General features: G+C 54.9%; 1 protein-coding gene across 4 annotated transcripts in view; it reads right to left on the bottom strand.

Moving 5' to 3' along the window:
- Positions 1-276: 276 nt before the first annotated feature.
- Positions 277-20,439, bottom strand: part of ACSF3 (acyl-CoA synthetase family member 3) — a 56,195-nt gene continuing 36,032 nt past the window's right edge. For 3 of the 4 annotated variants that reach the window (XM_015600648.2, XM_006926766.3, XM_015600647.2), the window contains 4 exons: positions 19,460-19,586; positions 6,354-6,488; positions 5,444-5,555; positions 277-640 (listed from right to left, as the gene is read on the bottom strand). In XM_015600648.2, the coding sequence (XP_015456134.1) occupies positions 493-640; positions 5,444-5,555; positions 6,354-6,488; positions 19,460-19,586 (522 nt within the window). In that variant the 3' untranslated portion in view covers positions 277-492. Of the gene's footprint in view, positions 641-5,443; positions 5,556-6,353; positions 6,559-19,459; positions 19,587-20,439 lie in introns of those variants that run through there. The other variant, XM_025042736.1, reaches the window with a different exon arrangement.

Raw genomic sequence — 20,439 nt, 5'->3', positions numbered from 1 at the left:
GGAGCTCACGGGGAAATGTGTCAGGGAGGACAGAAGAGACAATAGCATGCCCGACCCCCTCAGCTGGATGCCCAGGCCTGTCTTCAGGGTCAGCTACTCAGAACTGTCGGGGTTCAACCAAGAGGGGTTGCGGGTCACCTGCGGTGGCCACATGGGCAACCCAGACAGCGGGAGACACCTTGCGCTGTGACACGCACATGTGTGCAGATGCAAGGACTCCTTGCACCTGGAGCATGGCCCCCATGCAGGCCCTGGGCAGACAGCAAGGCACAGGAATATTTTTCCTCTGTGAAGCTTTATTGCATTTTCTTTGGAAACTTGCATCCTCAGGTGACTCCTAGACCTGCCTGGGACCTGCCCGGCAGCCTCGGGGAGTTTAAGGAGCCACAAAAGGGTGTGGGTGTAGCCGCAAGGGTGGGCAGAGGAGGCCTCCTGCTGTGATCTCATTCCATCAGGCCTCACTCTATTCCTTCTGATTTACGGGGTTTTAGCTTAAAGCTGGCTTATGGACCCCTGGCCTTGGTCTTGTGGATAGAACTGCCTGACGAGGTCCTTCTTGTTGATCTTCCCCATCTGGTTCCTCGGGATCTCTTCCACCAGCAGGAGCTCGGAAGGCACAGCGTACGGGGCCAGAACGCCTCTGCAGAGACACGCTTGGCCTGAGTAGCAGGAGATTGCAGGGCCCACACAGCATCCTTCCCGTGGCCAGAAGCCTGGCCACCTTGTGCCTGTCCGGGAGGGTGCCCTGCTGCAGGACACACTAACACAGAGATGCCCCTCTGCCCACCCAAGGGGAGAGGATGAGCCCCACTTGGGGCCAGGTCTCCCACAGCTGGAGAGAGCTGGTCCTACTCTGTGGCCTGGTCACTACAGCAGCCTTGGACAGATGGGCAGAGGAGGCAGTGGTAAGACCTTGGGTGCTGCAGCCACATGGGCCGGCACAGCCGCCCCTCCCCTCCCCCCCGCCCCACCAGAGTCCAGCACCCAAGCAGTGAGAGGGGCTTGTCTGGTAGTCCAGAAGCCTCCCTGCACTTCCACTCCCATGAGGGGTACCCCATTAGATGATGTGCTCTCCTGTTTTCCTGTGTATGACCCCATCTGGGGTCCCACCCCCATAGGCTCTGCTCTGGAACTCCTCAGGCTGCAGGGCCCGAGTTCTCCCTCCCAAGGCTTCCTCTGGCCAGACAAGAGCTGCCTGCTCCCTGCTCTCTCACAGCAACACCCGGGGCCACGTGCCCCTTTGTAATAAAATAGCAGAAGCACAGGATTCTGCCTGGGGTGGCAGCTCCTGAGCTCTGGGGCTACTGATAACAATCTTCAGGCCAGGCTAGAATGATTCAGACAGTGGGGTGCAGGACATATGGCCCCAATGTCTGCCCAGAGCCAGCAGGCATGTGTGGCCCTCCAGTGTGCAATTGTGGGGCAGCCTTGGCCACTGAGGATCAGTCATGGTGAGGAGCCAATGATGGGGGTGGCAGAGAAATCCCAAAACTTACCTTAGCAGCCGGGTGCTTATAAATAAACATGAGCCTAATCGCCCTTGCAGGCTGGGTCCATCTGCCCACAGGCAGAAAGCGTCAGCAGTACTGTGCTGAATGCATTGTTATCCCAGGGCGGCTCCTGCCACAGTCTGCTGCAGGCCAAAGGCTACGGGGGCTCCTACTCCAGGGTGCTCGGGGTGCAGGCTGCTGGTTCATAAGGAGATTGTGCCACCATCTGTAGTCCTGGCAGCTGCAGGAGATGGCTGGCTGCCCATTGGGGCTGGGACGATGTGTGGCTCTGGGTTGGACTTTGCTGGAACAAGTCACCAGGACTGGCCTGGTGACCCTGGTGACTCTGACAGTGCAGCAGGGCAAAACCCTAAGGCCCGACACCCCCACCTGCTCCTGGAACACAGCTGACCGCGTCCGCCCAGCCTGGCTGCTAAAACTCAGGGTCTCCAGTGGTGTTTGGGTGATATGTTGTGTGGTGTGGCTCTCCCCATGCCCCCTCTTTGCTTCGCTGCGTTAGCGCTGAGCTGGGTGCCAGGGCCCAGAGAGGAGAGGGCCCAGGAGAGCGGATTCCTGCGGTGAACACTGCAGGTGAAAAGGTCGTGGAATGTGGAACGCCATTTTCCAGGAACTAAAAGAAAAACCGGTCGATCTAGAATCCTACGTCCAGAGACAGTATCTTTCAAGAATGAAGGTAAAAGTAAAGATGTTTTCAGACACATAGCAGCTGACACAGTTCCTTATCAGCAGACGTGCCCCAGAGGTGGAAGGGTGTCTGCAGGCAGGAGGAAATGCTGCTGACAGAGTCCAGGAAAAGCCCAGGTAAGAAGAGCAGCAGAGACGGGACACAGATAGTATTTTCCTTAGCAGCTGACACAGTTCCTTATCAGCAGACGTGCCTCAGAGGTGGAAGGGTGTCTGCAGGCAGGACAGAGTCCAGGAAAAGCCAAGGTAAGAAGAGCACCAGAGACGGGACACAGATAGTATTTTCCCTATTATTGCATTATCTTTAGGAGATAACCGTCTGAACAACAGTGAGAGGAATGTAGTGAGGGTGTGTAACAAATATAAAAGTGGACGCATAGCAACAACAGCGCACGGGCTATCTGTGCCTGAAGAGACTGAGGTTAGGGGAGGGTCACTGGTGCGTCAGAGATGCACATTATAAACCCTAACTTAGCAACCACTGAAAAAGAAACAAAAGCTATAAAAGTTAAAAAATGATCTAAAAGTGCCACGAAGGACGTGGGTTTAAAATCTTGGCCTTTGCCATTTCCAAGAACGGTGGTCCCCTGGGAAGGAGACCTTCACTGAGAAACGCGGCTGAGTGTGTGGGCCGGGCCTGCCCTCCCCCAAGGGCTCCAGCTTAGGGACTGAACGTGAACTCTCAGAACTGCTTCAAAGCAAAGTGAGATCTCAGACAGGAATTCGGCAAGGCTGGGTTGTTTGTTAAGAGCAAGTTTCCGTGTGAAAAAATGCACATGGACAATAAAGGTATTACCTAGTACCTTCCACGCTGGTCTCCTGGGAAGAGACACAGTGGGGCACAGTTGGGACAGGGCTGAAGCCACCTCCATTACTCATCGTGGCCTGATCAGACGTCAATGCCAAGAATTCTTCCCGGGTGTGTTAAGTCCCACGTGGCCCATTTCTACTTGGAGTTTGGGAGGATGGAAGGGTGGCAGGTTGCACACGTCCGAGACCCTGAGCACATGGTGGTACCCAGCTCTGAGGCCGTGCTTACCCCTCGAGACGTGCTGCCTGCACTGGGGCTGCCAGGTCCCCTCTGACTCCTGCTAAGGGCGTACCCCAGGGCAAGAAGACAGCCCTTTACTTGGGAAGCAGAGAAATTGAGGAGGTGGCAAGCATCTTCAGAAATGAAAAAAATGGCAGCAAAAAGGAGAATATTATTAAAAAGAAAAAACCTTTAAAAAGACCGCAAATGGCAGTGAACATGACATATAAAGAAATAGCAGCCTCGCTAAAAAGCCAGCAACCAAAGAAAGAGCAGCCCCTCTCCCTTCCCCCATGAACACGGAGGACGAAGATGGTGGCTGGGATCTGGAGCCCATCCTGCCCTTTGAAAGGGAGACCCCTCCTGTCCCTCCAGCCCCTGTGTCAACACCCGAAAACTATCCAATTTGGGGACACAAAGGGCTGGATGCTGGCCTCAGTCTGGGACAGTCCTCATGGAGGCAGATGACAGGCTGGCTTGCTGTTCTACCCAGTCCTGTCCTGCCAGAAGCATCTCCCCAGAGCGCCCCCAAACCCTCTGTACACAGTGCCTGTTGCAGGGTCTTCTCACGCCCATGGTACAAGCTACAACCACGAGCGTAGGCCGCTGCAGGGGCTGGGCCCGGAGCCTGGGCTGAACATTAGAGAGTCGGAGAGAGCAGCGTGGGGTGTGAAGGGGCAGGGAGATCGGCCCGGGTGTGCGGGACGCCTGCCCGAGGACGGCCCCGGGGTAACATGAAGCCAAAGCCTGGACCTGAAATGTGCTGGGAGAGCTCTCGGCACAGGACACAGACAAACGTGTGTGTGTGTGTGTGCGTGCGTGTGTGTGCGCGCGTGTGTGTGCGTGTGTGCGCACGCGTGTGTGTGTGTGCGCGCACGTGTGTGTGTGTGTGCGTGCGTGTGTGTGTGTGTGCGTGCGTGTGTGCATGCGCGCACACACACATATACGTCCACACACTTTAACAGAGTAATTGTTAACTCAAAGCAGTGTCTCCTTTGTTAAACGCCAGTGCTCCAACAGCGCTTCTGCAAATCCCGGGGGATCTAATTGCCCAGCTGTGCTGCCCCTGATGAAACAAGGATTCCTACTGTTCGTGAAATCATGTTGGACGAGCCAAAAATATCTTCAGCACCAAGGAGAAGGAGACAAGTTGGGGTGGGGTGGGGGAACGTGGGTAGAGGGGATAGGGAGGAGAAAATTCCTGGATTTAAGATACAGAACCCAGGGAAGATTGCTAATTGCCTCCTTCCTGAGCTCACGGGGACACTGCTCCATGGTTCCATCAGGCCCACCTCTGGGGTCTGTCCTGTCCTGTCTGGCCTTTGACAAGGACGGTGGTGGGGTTCAGGTTCAGTCCTGGGACTGACCACTAGGCACTATGGGCACAGGGAAGGGGCCTGTGACCTTGGGACACAGTAACCACTGGGGCCAGGGTAGGTGACAGAAAGGCTTGAGGGAGGGTTTAGGGTTAGGCGAAGGCAAACGAACTAAGATATAGGGTGAGGGGGGGACAGGGACTGTGCTGCTGTGCGGGGCCTGGCTCCTCTCTAGCAGAGAGCAGGGAGCTCTGGCCTCTGGCTGGCAGTGATCACCCAAGGGGCATGTGAAGACGCCCCGAGCTCAGTGTCTGTGTTTTAGGGCACAGCCGAGGGACAGGTGCCATGGTTGGGGAGGGAGAGGGCGAGGACGGGAGGGCCCTCTGGGCCGGCTCAGCCCAGCGCCCCGGGGCCACGTAGAATGCTCGGGATCTTGGCTTCAGGTTAATGGGATGTTTCCCTGTCAAGCCTCCTCCTAAAGCCGGCAGAGGACTTACTTGCTCACCACAGGCAACCCCGTCCAGGAGCGTGTGTTTCTGCCACCCCAGGACCTTCCGCCAAATCTCACAGCTGAGGTGTATGGCTGGGGACGGGGGCTTCTATTTCCCTTTAGGTGTTCACGGCCCTTCTGTGATGGGCATGAATAGGGTTCTACATCTTCTGCCATCATTACAGAGCCTCCTGGAGCACTTCACTGGGGGGTAGCCTCATGGGAGTACCACGTCACCTGACCTTCCAGGTACCCCTCTGCCCCAGATGACGGCAAGGCCCAAGACCCCTGCCTGGCCCTCCGGCAGACCGCGAGACAGCCCACCCCCAACCTATTCATTTCCTTGACCTTGGACGGTCCTCTTTCCCCCGACACCACGAATGCCCCCTGCCCCTGCCTGCCCAGCCCTTACCTGGCCCACTCTTTGAGCTCCTTGTGGGACAGTGAGTGTCCCTCTTGAAGTTTCACCACTGCGGTAACCCGCTGGCCCCATGTCATGTCTGGAACTCCGATCACAGCCACATCTGTGGACAGAACAGCATGGGGCACCTTAAATGCCACGACGAGCAAGCACTGAAGGCTGAAGATAACCAGAAACGTGCAGGAAATGCCAGGACTCGGAATCCCAGGAGCAAGCCCTGGGGAACAGCCGCCTGGCAGCACTGAGTGCCGGAGGCTGCTGGGGATGACGAGGGTGGGCTCCCCATGATGTCTCTGCGGGGGTCCAGCGTGGGAACTGCCTGCCCACCGCTCCTGTCCTCCCCTTGCACTGTCCTTGGGGACAGTTGCTAATAAGAGGGCTGAGGACGATTAAAGGTCCAGAGCATTCTGCCCCTCAGGCCTGCGGGCTCCCGTGGACAGGCTACCAGGGAGAGCCCCGGTGAAATGGCTGGGCCTGGGTCCACAGGAGCTGCCTCTGCTGTCCTCAGGGTCCCACAGCCTGTGACTCCAGGTTAGGAGGTGGTCTGGGTGGGGACCATGCTTCCTGGACTAGCGCCCGCAGCCACCCGCTCTGGTCCTACCAGGATGCTTGGCCCATGGCCAACCTGAGCATGCAGCTACTTCTGAGCATGGGGATGCCGCCACTCTCTTGCACAGGGACTACGCGGCACAGCCAGCACCCCCACAGACCTGGATCCAGCTGTGGTGTGGGCTGGGCAGACCCTAACTGTGGTGTGGGGAGGGCCCCACTGTGTGGTGCCTGCTGCAGGCTGGTCTCTGTTTTGTCTATAATCAAACAGAGAAAAACCCATCTGTTCCCAAGAAGGCCGGGTCTGGGCCAAGTACAGCTGCGCTGAAATGGCAGTGCCACAGCCACTTACCCTTGATGCTGGGGTGTCCCAGCAGCAGCCGCTCCACCTCCAGGGCACTGATTTTGTAGCCACCACTCTTGATGATGTCCACTGACATGCGGCCCCGGATCCAGTAGCTGCCGTCCTTGAACATGACTGTATCACCTGAAGAAAGGGGCTCTGGTCACCAGGAGGCGAGCTGGGGCTGTAACTCAGCATGTTATGGTCCCTGTGCCTGCAAGGACATGCACGGAGGACATGTGTACCTGTGTGGTGAACACTGGGTGTCTGTTTGTGAGTGTTAATGCCATGGGTACGGCAGCCATGTGTGGGGCACTTTTGGGAGAAGGCGGCAAGCACAAAATTCGATGGCTGTGACCCGAATCTGTGATGCTGACACCAGAACGGCCCCCTTTGGTTGCATTCATATGCAGGTGTGACAGCTGGGGCCGCGTGCTGTCACTGCACAGTGCCCTTCCTGCTGCCTCTCAGGCCCACGGAAACCCAAGAATCGGCTGCCTCCCAATGTCCGCCAGGGGGTTCCAGCCACAACAGGGCCCTGGCGGGGCTGGGCATCACTGCGGCCCCTCCCCGATGGGGTGCTCCTGGGCCTCAGCCTCACGTAGGTCTCTGACAGGAGGAAAGGGACTTCCTGTTCTCCAGGTGACGGCCTGCTTTTCCACCTCCATTCTCCTGGGTGTCACCCTGGCGGGAGCCCTCTCTAGCTAAAAATCCAGCTGTCCTTTCTCAGAGAGGGTGGCAGAACAGAGGATGACGAGGGCCACGAGGTGTGCACTCCAGCCCAGGGCATTGAGGGTGCAGTGAGGTGGGCCGTGTGAGTGCATACATGTGTGTAAATGTGTGTGGGATGCACGTGTGCGCGTGAGGACGCCCCCGCCCCGCCCTCTGCGAGCAGAGCTGTGCCGTTTCCCTCGTCTGCTCTCACACACCCCGCACTTCACGCTGGGTTATTAGCTGAAATAAATCATAAATATTTCATTATACATCATGCCGTCTGACGCAGGAAGGTGCCATCCATCACCTTGCCACTCCTTGAGACCTGCCGTGGCGTGGGGCGCTCTCCAGTCTATTAAACAAGACGGATGGGTGTGCTTGGACGGGCTGCCGGCTTATTTATAGTGCGGCTGGAAGGCCGGGCTCTAAGAGCACAGGGTGGTGAGCGTGGTGGTTCTCTCTCTCGTGCTGACAGGAAGCTTAGGAAACGAGAGGCTTTGGAGAGACGCAGTGCAGCGCCCGCGCAGCCCGACGGTGCAGGCGCGAAGGGACAGGAGCGCGTTGCAGGGACGGGGCGGACACAGCCTGTCCTAAGCCATGAAGCCCACCTCGGCCTTTCTCCCATTCCGGCTGTGTAGCCCTGGCTCTGGCCTCGTCCCCTCCACACTGGACAGCCGTACGGTCTTCCCCAGTTTCCTGACCACCAGCTGCCCATCACTTCAACCCAGTCTAGGCTGTCACAGCCTACTGCCCACGGTGAAGCCATGCTGGCGTTTAGGTCCCTCAGATCTCTCCCTGAGCCTGCTCCCACTGGCCTCCACTTGCCCAGGGACCCAGCAGAGCAACGTGTTGCTGCCTGCCCTAGGCTCTGCCTCTGTCCCTGGTCTTGTTAGGGATGCCGCCCACTGCCCATGCCAAGGCTGACATGGTTTGGGCATCTCTGTTGATGTCATCTGTAGTCTCTCTGAGCTGCTCTCAGCCCTGCTCTGTGTTAATGTAGCTTAAGCCAGGGTGAGAGCCTCTGACCGCTGCACCCACACCGGCTCCACCACAGCCCTTGGCCATGACCCCTCGTCCCCCGGGAACACACACTGGCTCTCCGCCTACAATGTTCTAGTTCTCCAGCTGCTGTCTCTCCTTGACTCAGCCCTGCTCAGAAATTTCTCTAGCATCTCCAGGTGTCCCTGTCCTGCACACCAGCTCATCCACCTCAGTGGATGATGACTTCCTTTGGCGCCTAGGAGGTCCTCCGAGAAAAGTCAGGCAGCGAAATGGTAAGGATGTGCTGGAGACAGACATACGGAAGTTATATCATGGAGAGGTTTGGGGATTTATGTGCCAAGTAAGGAAAGATGCACTTGGGAGAGCTCCGGTCACTTATTCAAATCATCATCAGAGAAAGACAACACACGATGACAGACAGTCAAGGTCATCCTGCATTACCCAGTGGGCCCCAAATGTGATCATATGTGTCCTTAACAGAGGGAGGGAGAGGGAGATGTGACACACAGCAGAGAAGTCCATGTGAGGATGGAAGCGGAAGGTGGAGTGGTCAGCCACAAGCCCAGGAACACCTGGAGCCCCCAAGAGCCGGAAGAGGCAGGAAAGATCCTCCCCCAGAACTTCCAGAGGGGGTGTGGCCCTGCGACACCTGGATTTCAGACTTCTAATTTCCAGAACTGGGAGGGAACAGATTCCTGTTGTTTGAAGCCCCTAGTCAGCGGTCAGTGGATACAGCACACCCAGGACACGCGCATCAGGTGAGGAGCTGTGTTGCGTCCTGGGGCGGTGAGCTCCGGCAGCATCTGCTGCCTGGCCATACGCAGAGGCAGAGCAGCCCGGCATTGTGGATCTTGGTCTGGAGGCACATGAAGTGGAGGCAAGGGTGGGGCTGAGGCCCATGTAGAGGGGCGGGGGTGTGTGGGCGTGTGTCATGTCTCTTGGGAGCAGGAGTGCGGCTGTGAGGAAGACCCAGGAAAGTGTTGGGGTAGATAACACAGGATGTGCCCGGGTATCCTGTCTTTACCAAGAGCCCCAGGGGCCACAAGAACATCCAGCACAGGGTAAAGGGACAGTATTGGTGTCTGATAAGCTCCTTCCCCGCTGACTGTGAAACTGCTGGGCAGTGTGATGACCAGGGCCGATGGTGGCTGCAGCCATGGCCAGGTGGGAGACGGGGTGGGTGCGACAGCAGACAGAGCTAGGGAACTTGGGAGCAGGAAGATAGGGTTGGGGTGGGGGGTGTTGCACTGAGGACCTCGGGGAGAGCTGGGCCGGGGACGTGTGTGGGGGAGCCAAAGGTGGCTGCTCCAGGGAAAATGGAGCAAGAAGGACCGAAAAGAATCCTGAGAAAGGCTGTCACATATGGACCCTTCCAGAATGCGGGCTGGGTTTCCCAGCCGCTGGGAAGGCTACACAGATGGCCTCACTGCCAGCGTCTTCAGGAAGCGCCGGGCACAGACCCCCTACTCCTTGGAGTAGCTATGGCCAAGGAGTGACACATGGTGTGAGGCCCAACCAGCCCGGAGCTCCTGAGGGGCCCCAGCTTCCTCACAACCTTCCACGCTGTCCGCTCACCAGGGGGAGCAGAGGCCAGAGGAGGAGGGAACCGACCAGTGGTCAGCGGGCAAAGGTTCCCTGAGGGGAATATTCGGGAGGGGTCAAGAAGACAGGGGTGGAAATGGCCACTGCTTTCAGAAATGCAGAGGTCCTGGGGCCACAGCCAACAGGAGCTGCTCCTGTGGGATGAAGGGCTGGGAGAGCAGAAGAAAGGACTCTTGAGCTCTGAGGGAGGGAGAGGTGTGGCCGGGCTCCCGGAAAGTGGGAGAGGGCCGGGTTGGGGTGTCCGCCTTCTCTGGGGTGAGTGAGATTGGAGAGAGTGGTGGGATTAGGGGTGAGAATGGAGGGTCTGTGGAACGCAGGGTTCACTGGATGCTACCGTGGAATCACTCTGCTCTCCAGGGGACCCCTGTGCTGCCTGGAGACCCCAAGGTCCCAGTTGAACCATGGAAGGCAGGATGATCAGGTGACACACCTGGGGGGGACATGCTCGGAATCGGGAGGTAAGGCCCACATGGCTACTTGATGCCCTGAAAAACAGGGACCCTGAACACCCTTCAAGACCTTGCGCTCCATTTCTTTGGCTATGCCTGAAGCAGGTGTTAAACCCTGGCAGAGAGCGTGGTCTCAGTGCTCCAGAGAGGCTCTGACTCACAGGCAGCCTTTCTCTGAAGGTGAAAGTGACATGTTTGCTCCGTGGTGCTGACAGAAACAGATTCAGAAAAAAGGGGCCTCAGCCTTCGAGGATGTGGGGGATGATGCAGCACAGAAGCCCGCAAGGGTGGGAGCTGCATGTCTACAGAGCAAGCCCCACAGCGACAGCACCAGTATTTACACGGTAAGACTGCTGAGTTCCGCACCTACTCGCTGCACCCGTGGTGCCACCTCCACCCACCCCCATCAGTGGGACGCAGCCGTGTGCACAACAGAGGGGGCGAGGTGTGCCTCCCTCGGCTCCCCCTGTGGGCCTAAAAGCACCTGCGTTGGGAGGCATCAGAAATAAAGGAGTTAGAGATCAAAGCGCGTCTCCAAACCCCCAAGAGCCCAGGGCCGACAGCGCTAAAACTGTTTAAAAATTAAAAGAACAGCAAGCATGGGATGGAATTTCTGTGACGCTCTGAGGTAGTGAAGTTGCGCTCCCCGCAGCCTCCGTGCAGAGGCCACGCAGTGAGAAAGGGCAGACCCACCCGGATGAAAGCGCCGGCGGCTAGACGGTGCCCCAGCATTCACGCTGGGAAGAACCATTGAAGAGCAGCACCTCTGGATGCATGTGGTGCAATGACAGCACCTGCCAGCCACCTGCAGAGGACCATGCTGGACGCTGGGAGGCCTTGCACGGTTGGTCTCATGGGGAACTCAGCGTTTCCTCTGAGGCTCCCCCACTCCCCTGCCCCGGCCACGTGAGACGCTGCAGGCCCTGAGAGGCTGGGGCGGCCTAGGCCCTCTGGGGGCGGGTGCCCACCACTGCTGGCCTCACCTACCTCACCTTGGAGACTGGCCAGTAAGCCTATGGCCAATGTCTAGCCTGCCTCTGGTGGAATGTGGGTTGAGCCTGGTCCGGTGTGAATAAGGGCCCAGCTTATGGGCAGTGGCCCCCAGTATCGGACTGCTCAGGCCTGCTCCACATAACAGGCTGCAGGTCCCTCAGATGAGATCTATTGCATCACCAGAAGTCTTGAGGTGACAGAAATGTTTTTACTACGGGGGCGGTGGTTACGTGGTCCCCCACGGGTGATGAGAGTGCACGTGGGGCTGAGCACACACACATGCCGGTGCACACGAGTGCATGTGTAGTGGTAGGACCTGAGTGAGCCTGGGACTTGGCTTTGGTGATGTGCCAATTTCAAAAGATGCTGGCACCTGGGGAAACTAGGGGAAAGTGCCAGGACCTCCCTGCACATTATTTGTCACCTCCTGTGAATCTGTGAGTATTTCAAAATAAAAAGTTTTAAGAAACTGCTGCTTGGTTTATGGAGAAGAAGCTCTCCCCAAACTCTAGGAGAGCGTCCTTCTCCCCCGGGTTCACCCCAACATAAGTCACTTGCAGCATCTGCAACACATTATAATTAAGCAATAATTTTTTAAAGAAAGAATTTGTATTAACCAAATTTATGACTGAGAAACAAGTGTTGAAAACAAATGTGGGAAATTGCCTATCAGGATGCTAATTAGATGCCCCATCAGGCTGGGACTGTCTTCCTCAGGTGTTAGTGGCTCCACCCTTGCTGGGAACACCTGCTCTGCTCATCCAGCGCCCCACCCCCCGGCCTGTTTGGGGAACCATCAGGCCCTGTGGCTCTGGCATGTTCACAGTGTCGCAGGAGCCAGGGTTTGGCAGGGCTGTGAGGGCGGCTCTTAGGCAGACTCTTCCCTCAGTGAAGTGCTGACACCCCCATGGCCTCCCTGCCCCGGGGGTGCCTGAGTGCATGCAGACTAGGTGGGGTCACGACTCCACCCAGCAACTGCACTGGAGGTACCTATAGGGTTCCGCTGAGCAACACTGAGGGCAGACCCCGGGGCCATGCGGCCCTCCGGGAAGGAAGTCAGTGCCAGTTCCGTATCCTTCTTGAGGTGCCAGGCCTCTGAGTCAGAGAACACGGTAGCCACCTGTCAGTAAGGGCCATGCCTGAATTCCTATGGCAGCCAGATGGAGTGACTACTTTCCATGAAAGCCAGCTGACAGGAGGTCAGCCCAGCCCTACACCTGCCTCAGGAAGGTTCTGGGGATGCCTGGCGCTCGCCTGGCCTTGCGGGTGGTGGTGCTGTGTCTGGAGTGTGTGCACGTGTACAGTGGGCCCTGACGGACGGTCAGGAAGTTGCATGCCTGCCCTGAATGCAGCCATCACCACATAGCTCCTGCTGTCCCACATCGGAATCCTCGTCCCCCTGGCTGCTTTGGAATTCCTTTCCAACCACAGAGGAGGCATCCTGAGGCCCACAGAAGAAATCCCAAGTCCCTCATGCACCCACCGGGCCCTGTGGGCCCCTGGCCTTTCACGATACTGAGGGGAGACCCTAGGGCAGAATTCTCCAGTGCACCATCTTCCTCCAGCTCTGCACCAATGCCATGTCCCTTCCTGCTTTGCGCACATAGTTCCCTCTGGCAACCTGTGCCCCTACCTCCCCCTGGCTGCTGCCTTCTCTCGGAGAGGCCTCCGGACACCACCATCTGAAGGGGCCCTCTCTCTGCATGCTTTGGGGTTTCTGACATCTGGGAGTCGCTGATTGAGCGTAAACGAAGATGAGAACTCTTCTTATGTCCTTCCAGCAATTTCGTCCTTCCAAGCTCCAGCACCATTGTCAGGGCCTGGTACATAAAAGCCAAACAGTCTCAACAGAGTGACAGACAAGCTGCCCCCTCGGGGAGGGTTGTGTGGCGATGGGGAGCTTCAGATACAACCCACAAACAAGTTAACAACTTTCACTTTTTGTAACGGCATTATTTATCAAAATGCATTGATTCTGGAATCAGTCTCCTGTTAATGAGCATCCTGCCCCCTGGCTTTGAGGCCCACCCACAATCAGGGAGCTTTGCTCTGACAGACATAATGTCACGATCAATACAGTCATACTTCACAGAGCTCAGGCACATGGGTCTGCAGCAGAATTTATGCACCATTCTCCAATCCAGTGCTAGTTCATGTTTCAGCCTTAAACTGTAATTGAAAATAAATCTGGATGGATGGGTGAGTGTGAGTGGCAGGCCTGGCCCTGCACATGTGAGATCCTCGGATGAAGCGCTCTTGGCCGGTGAGGATCCTGACCCTGGAGCAACACAGGAATAGCACTGTCCCTGTTCCGCTAAGGATCCTGAGCTATTGATGGAGCGACATTGGGCACCTCACATGCTCCGTCTCTGGCTGCATAAAAGGCTGGGGGAGGTGAGTGAGGAAACAAGGTGGATGAGGCCCAGACACTCTCACAGTAGCCAGGGAGCATCTTATACTTGGGCTCCTGATCCTCGAAGAAACTAGGGGAGGCTGAGACCACTGCTGTCAATGCTCCCCTGGGTGCTCGTGAAACACCAGGAATAACATGGCTGTGGCCAGCAGCACACATAGAAGCTAGAAACCAATAGAGATGATTTCTAACCCAGAATTCTATACCCAGCCCAACCAGAAGGACGACTCTGCCAGACATAAGTCCACTCTCAGGAGGCTTCTGAGGGGTGTAAGCCCCAAACTGAGAAGTGCAAGAGGATCGAGGAAGCCATGGGTGCAGGAATAAGAGGGTCTATCCTGGAGGGAGGGATGGACTGTGCATGGGTGACGGTGGGAGCTGTGCACTGATGCGGAGGTGACCAGCCCAGCCTGGGCGGCGAGGCGCTGTGGGGTGGGGCGGGGCTTCTTCCAAAGAGGGAGGGAGGCTGTGTGTGCTACACCGTGGAGCTGGTCTGGGGCGGGGGTGTAAGAGATAGACAGACAAGCCCTTTCCAACTTGGGGAAATAAGAGCCACGGTTCCCACACGGCTTAGCTCTGAATGGTGCATATGTGACCTCACGATGCAGGCACTGCACACGAACTGCTGATGACAGAGCGCTGCAGGGAGGACAGGGTTGGCAGTTTCAGCAGTCATCCAGGATATGGGGATCAATGTCAAAGAAACAGCTAACAAGTATGTGGGGCGGGGGCTGGTTATTGTTCCTAAATTGGTGAAACCAATGGCGTCTTTGAGCCGTGGATGTACAGCTTCGATAAAAAACAAAACCTTAAAAACACCCTCTGCCCAGAGATCTGAGACCAACCAGTACAGGGGGATAAAAAAAAAAAGGCTAAGGGAACAACACAGAGGCCCAGGAGCGGCTGCGTGCAGCAGAGTCTGATACACGACAGAGGATATGGAGTTTGCACAGGGCAACACATGCCGTGACACTGCTGTGTCACTCCACTCAAAAGCCAGTTCCAGGTGGATCAAAGACTTACATTCGTGAAAGCAAAGCCTGGCAAGTTTCAGGAGGAAATATAGGAGAATATCTTTATGACCACTGAGAACAAAGGATTTTTAAGCAACCTAAAAAAAAAACCAAAGCACACACAAAGGAGACGGCTGCCAGACAGGACTATACCACAACAAAAGCTTCTGCACACAAAAGGTGTCACCGACAAAGGAGACTGCGCCACGGCAGAGCTCAGCCATGTGCAGCAGGGGAAACCCCAGGACAGCTGCAGATTAAATGGCCGACAACATCAAGTGTCCTTGGAGGGACCCCGTCCTCGGACGCAGGCTTCACAGTGACCCTGCTTTCCAGTGAGAAGTGAGGCTCGTGTGCGAGTTGGTCATTCTTGGATAGCCAGATGTGAAGGTTGTTGACAATCTGCAGTTACATGTGCTATCGCGAACTCACCAATGTGAGCCACTGGGGTCCCTGCATTTCAACACTTTGCCTAACTCCTGACTATGATTTATTTATTGGTCAAAATGAAAGTATTCCTTGTTGGAGAAATGCATCAGAGCTCAGAGCAGCTATGAGCAAGTCGCCTGGGCAAGACATGAGTGGAGCAAACGCTATTCCTGAATGCTCTTCTGAGGCCTTCTTCACATGAGAAAGTTTAAACTTCAGTGTAAAATTTAAAAAACAATTTATACTCATCTGCGTTTATACAAGTAACAAAGCTTATTGAGGAAGCTTATGGAAGAGAAAAACAAGGGAAGAAATGAAAATCATGTGGCGATAAGAGTCAGCGTTCTGTGCCTGGAATACGCAAACCCAAACATGCACATATATACGTGTATATGACATATGTCAGCAGGGTTCCTTCGTATCATTATCCTTCAAAACATGGTTTCTAAGGCCTCACAATACTCCACTGTTTGGATGGATCACACCATACATACCATCCCCTTCGGCTGAGCAAGTGATTCCAGTTTTTCACTTTATAAATAATTCTGCAACAGGCATCTTTACCCATACATCTTTGACCACCTCTGATTATTTTCTTTGCATAGATTCCTAGAAACACTGTTGACACACAATTCCACCTGTTTATGGGAAGCGGTGTGGCCTCACAGCATTGACACTGTCGGCTTTCAGAGAATCTTTGCCAATCTGGTCAGAGTCAATCTTTGCACGTTTATCTCTTTTAACACTAGGAAGCAACACATTTTCCTTATTTTTATGGCCAATTGCATTTTTCTTTTGAGATCTGCCTGTCATCTTTGCTCATCCTTCCTGTCGGGGTTGACTGGGCTCCCTGCGTCATTCCCTGGGCTGCATGGTAAGCCCTCAAGGTACCACTACAGTGACACCTTAGAGCAGCAGTCCCCAATCTTTTTGGCACTGGGGACCAGGGTGCCTATGAGAATTTAATGCCTGATGATCTGAGGTGGAGCTGAGGCGGTGATGGCAGCGCTGGGGAGCGGCTGCAAATACAGATGAAGCTTTGCTCACTCCCCCACCACTCACCTCCTGCTGTGCAACCCGGTTTCTAACGGGCCACAGACCAGTACTGGTTCCCCACCCAGGGGTTGGGGACCCTTGCCTTAGAGAATATCCGTGCTCCATCAAGGCTGCAAACCTCAGGCTCTCTCTTCTGTTGTTCTACTGGCAAGTTGTTTTCTTAAACAAATAGCTTTTAATGTTTGTCTCTGATAATAACATTACATGCTCATTGTAGAAGAAAAAGGGAGGAGACACCACCAGACACCCCAGTAATGTTCTGGTGACTTTCCTACAGTTGTTTCTCCCAGTTACTTAAATAACCTTCTACACATGTATTTATCTATAATTAGTTTACTATTTACTATGTCACTTCTCAACATTAAACAGTATATGATGTATATTCTTTAAAATAAGTCAGAGATGCTATTTTTGTTTCCTCATGTTCAGTCATCAGTCTCTTTAAAACGACAAAACTGCTCAGGGTAAAGCATCAAGAGGGCAGTAGGACCTGCAGTATTTGCCCAGCTCTGTTCCCACGTCCTTATCTGTGTCCCGTGTCCCCACGTCTGTCCTGCGTTCTCATCTCTGTGTCCCCATCTGCACCCTGCATCCTCATTTCTGTGTCCTCAGCTCCATCCTATGTCCTCAGCTCTGACAGCAGGTTCAGTGTAAAGCCTTGAGGATGCCTAGGTCCTAGACTCGCCCGTTCCCCTGCCCTGGGCCGGCGCTGAATCCCGTGTGTGTGTTGACCAGGTTCTTATAGGGTGTGGCGGTGCTCAGGTGGAATGCAAAGAGTCAGGAGAAATCACTGTGGCTGTCAGGGGAGTTTCTGGGGAGAGACCTCTGATTCCCTCCATGAGAGGCAGCCCCAAGCCCTGGGGGCTTGCAAGGAGCTTCCTGTATGTTCTTCCTGGCAGAACTGGGCTGCAGGGAAGGAGGCAGGCACTCACAGGGCAGGGAGGGCTGGAGTGGATGGAATTGAAGCAGCCAGCCTATCTCCTGTCATCTAGACACAAAGGAGGCCACTGAGGAGGAGCTGGCCGGACACAGCCCTCCTCTAGCTCCTGCCAGAATTCGTGTGGCAGGAGGGGCTGGCCAGTGAAAGGGTTAAGTTTAATTTATCCTGATTTCTATTTAATATCATGCTCTCCCCGTAGGAGCCGGCAGCTGTGAGCTGATTGCGCGCTCTCATTATGCAGTCTGTATCGCTAATGGCCTGTGACAAAGGCATGCGGCTTCCAGGCCTTACCCCCGAGAGCCAATTAAACACACATACTCCCTTCCTGTTTGCAGCGCATTACAATGAAATTAAACTGAATTTCAAAATCATTTTCTCCTAAAGACATCTCTTTACAATAATTAATGCATACTATTCCCTTTCAACTGAAATATTCATCAGGAGTGGTGACTGAAATGTTTTAACGCTGACTGCCCCACATTTTGCATTGCTGCCGCCCCAGTGCTCAGTGAGCCCTGCTATCAGCAAAATCCACAGGGTTTTGGTTCCTGTGCTTTAAAAAAAAATCTGCAGCTTTTTATCTGAATTTTAAAATAAAAGAAGATGGCTACAAAGCGAGTCAAGGTTTCCAAACAGGGGACTGTTCGAAGGGCTGCAGGAGGGACGCCCAAAAAACATGATTAGCTCAAAAGTAATAGTTCCTAAATTTTGCATCTGATGGACAATAATAGAGGTTTGTTTCCACCAAACTGACCTGTTAATGGGGATGTTTACAGAGGGTAAGGGGTGTGTGTATATTAATACGCTGACCACATCTTGTGACTGGTAGAAACAGGAGGGTCCAAAATAGGTGATCTGGGCTCCTGGGTCCCCAACCACTAGGCCCTCTGCTGACCCACTCCCCAGATTCGGCTGCCAGGGTTCCTGGGGCACTGGCCTGTTTTGGAGGTTGGCAAATGTCCACTCTGCAAACTCGTTGGAACTCTCCACACACCGGCTCTCTCTGCCCAGTGTGGAGGGACCAGGGGGACAGGACAGTTTCAATCACAGCTGCTGGGAAATATACTTCAGAGGGCATGTGACAAAGCCATGGATGGCTATGGGACTACAGGGTGGATATGGGACTGGCCGGGATCAGCAAGTCCAGCCCCAAGTGCCATCTGCATGGGGGCAGATAGAGGACCACTTGACATCCCTCAGGAGGACTCTTCATCTGCCCCTTCACCCTCAATGGGCCCCTCACCTCAGTCCCATGATGGTAGCAGATTAGAGAGTGAACATGAAATCTGCCCCCTGCAGGTCCATGTGCACCTGAGCCTGGTGAGATAACACATGTGTGAGAGTCAGCCACGGGGTCACCAGGCTAAGGGCCAGGGCCACAGCCATCTAACACGCCCTCTCTCCCCACTAGATGCGCATATGCGCATGGCACCCCGCAGTGTTCTGTCCCATCCGCAGGTGCCCTCCTTTCTCCTGAGCCCTGCTCCCCACAGAAGAGCAGGCATTATGGCGCATTTCTGATTATGGCACCCACATATGATAACATGTGAAAATAGGCCTTTCTTTTTAGAAAATATTGCCTTAAGATTATTATAAAATAATGCTCATTCAGCACAAAAGTTTTAGAAATAGAGATAGGCAAAAAGAAAAGGAGACAGCACCCAGAATCCCACCACTTAGATATCAGGAACTGCTGTTCTGGTGCATGTTCTAGATAAGCACGCACGTCAGTGAGTCAGTGCAGCTGCAAACCTAAGCATTCTCACTATTTGCCGTGTTGTTCACTTCGACAGGACCGCTGGGCCCCAGGAAGTGGGGAGGATGGGGGACAAGGGGGCAGGAGGCTCCTCAGAGCAGGCTCTGGGTGTGTGTCCCAGGTGAGAGGATGCCGGTGTGGGGGGCCCCACCAGCACATTCCAGCAGTGCAGCCTCTTTCCGCCCAGGCGCTGGGCCCTGGGCTTTGATCACAGGTTTACAATTGCCCACTCAGGCAGGTGACACAAAGAGTGCAGACTTTAGCACAGAGAATAATGGAAATGAATGACCCAAACCACAAACAAACCACATTCTATCAAAATGACTTTGATGCAGAATGGGGGAGGGGAATATTTACAAAGCAGGGTATGTGGGAGGGGGTGAGGAGGGTCTCTGATGTAGAATACAGTTGTGACTGGGAAGGAGGGAGTCCTGACCCAGGCAGAGGCTGCTGAGCCAGGGGACAGGGTGGGAGACTTGCTGCAAGGCCTGGGGCGAGTGGGGGGCGGCGCTGCTGGCCCTCCTGAGGGTTGTGGCCTCAGGAGCTTCCTTCTAGAGGCTGGCAGGGGGCTGGTATGCTGGGTGGGGGCACAGGTGTGAAGACTGAGACACAAAGTCTACCCACCTGCCCTTCACAGAAGATTCCAGGGATGTCCAGGCATGGTGACAACTCAAGGTGGTCTAGTCACACTCCCCATTCCCTTTGGGTCCCCCATCCTCCAGCCCCCTCCCCCTCCAGGCCCCCCTACCTGTTTTAAACCAGCCGTCTGAGGTGAACGCTTTCTTTGTTTCTTCTGGTTTGTCCCAGTATTCCCGGAACACAGAGGGTCCCCTGACCAAGAGCTCCCCTTCCTTCTCCTTGAACCCTGGGGTTACCTGAGGTGTGGGAGAAAAGCATGCACGTCAGAGCAACACCTCTCAGGATGGGGTCTCCACCTGCCTTCCCTGTGCCCATAGCCATGACATGAGGACTATGCATTCTTCTGAAATTAAACACTTAGCTGGAAATGACTGAGAAACAAAGCTTTCAGTGCAGGAACTCAATTATGACGGCACCGAGCTGCTCCCTGAGCTTGCCTTGCCCCGGGTGGGGCTGTGGATCATCTCTTCATCCTATAACAAACAGCCCCATCCTATAGATTTGAAGATGTGAGTAAGTGGCCAGGTCTCAGTGCTCAGGCCTGGCTGGATTAAGCTGTCTGTCCACTTCTAAAAGCCATGTTCCCCATGAAATCCCATCTCCAGGGCATTTCTTGGACAAACCACGGAACCCAGGAGAAGCAGGCGGCTAGCTGTCTGCCTGTGGCTACGGAAGAGTCCGAGTTGGCAGCTCTGGCCGTAGAGCCCTCTGAAGGAGGTTACTTTGCTTGGTGAGAATGAAGCTGGCAGAGGAGCCAACTGAGAGAAGGGGGCTCCAGGAGGAAGACTTAGGTGCCGGGAGAAAGCAGCACCAGAATTCCCGTGGTCATGGGAGGCAGGGAATCTCAGTGTTTCTCCAGTGTGACCACAATGAAGGGCAGGAGGAAGACTTGGTTTTATAAGCAACTGAGCAGGCACTTCTGCGGTGCCATGAAAAGCATATGCAGAGGAGGCAACAACTCACCAGTCAGGAAGTCCCTGTGGGGTCAAAGGTGCATTCCTCTGGCAAGCCACCGCTGGCTTAGTTGGAGAATTCAATACTCCTCACTTAGTAATAGAGCTAGAAGTCAGAAAACCAGCAAGAATGTGG

This window comes from Pteropus alecto, unplaced genomic scaffold (genome assembly GCF_000325575.1).
Source record: "Pteropus alecto unplaced genomic scaffold, ASM32557v1 scaffold7, whole genome shotgun sequence".
NCBI lineage: Eukaryota > Metazoa > Chordata > Mammalia > Chiroptera > Pteropodidae > Pteropus > Pteropus alecto.
Note: the sequence above shows the minus strand (reverse complement) of the source record. Positions and strands in the feature narration are given on the sequence as shown.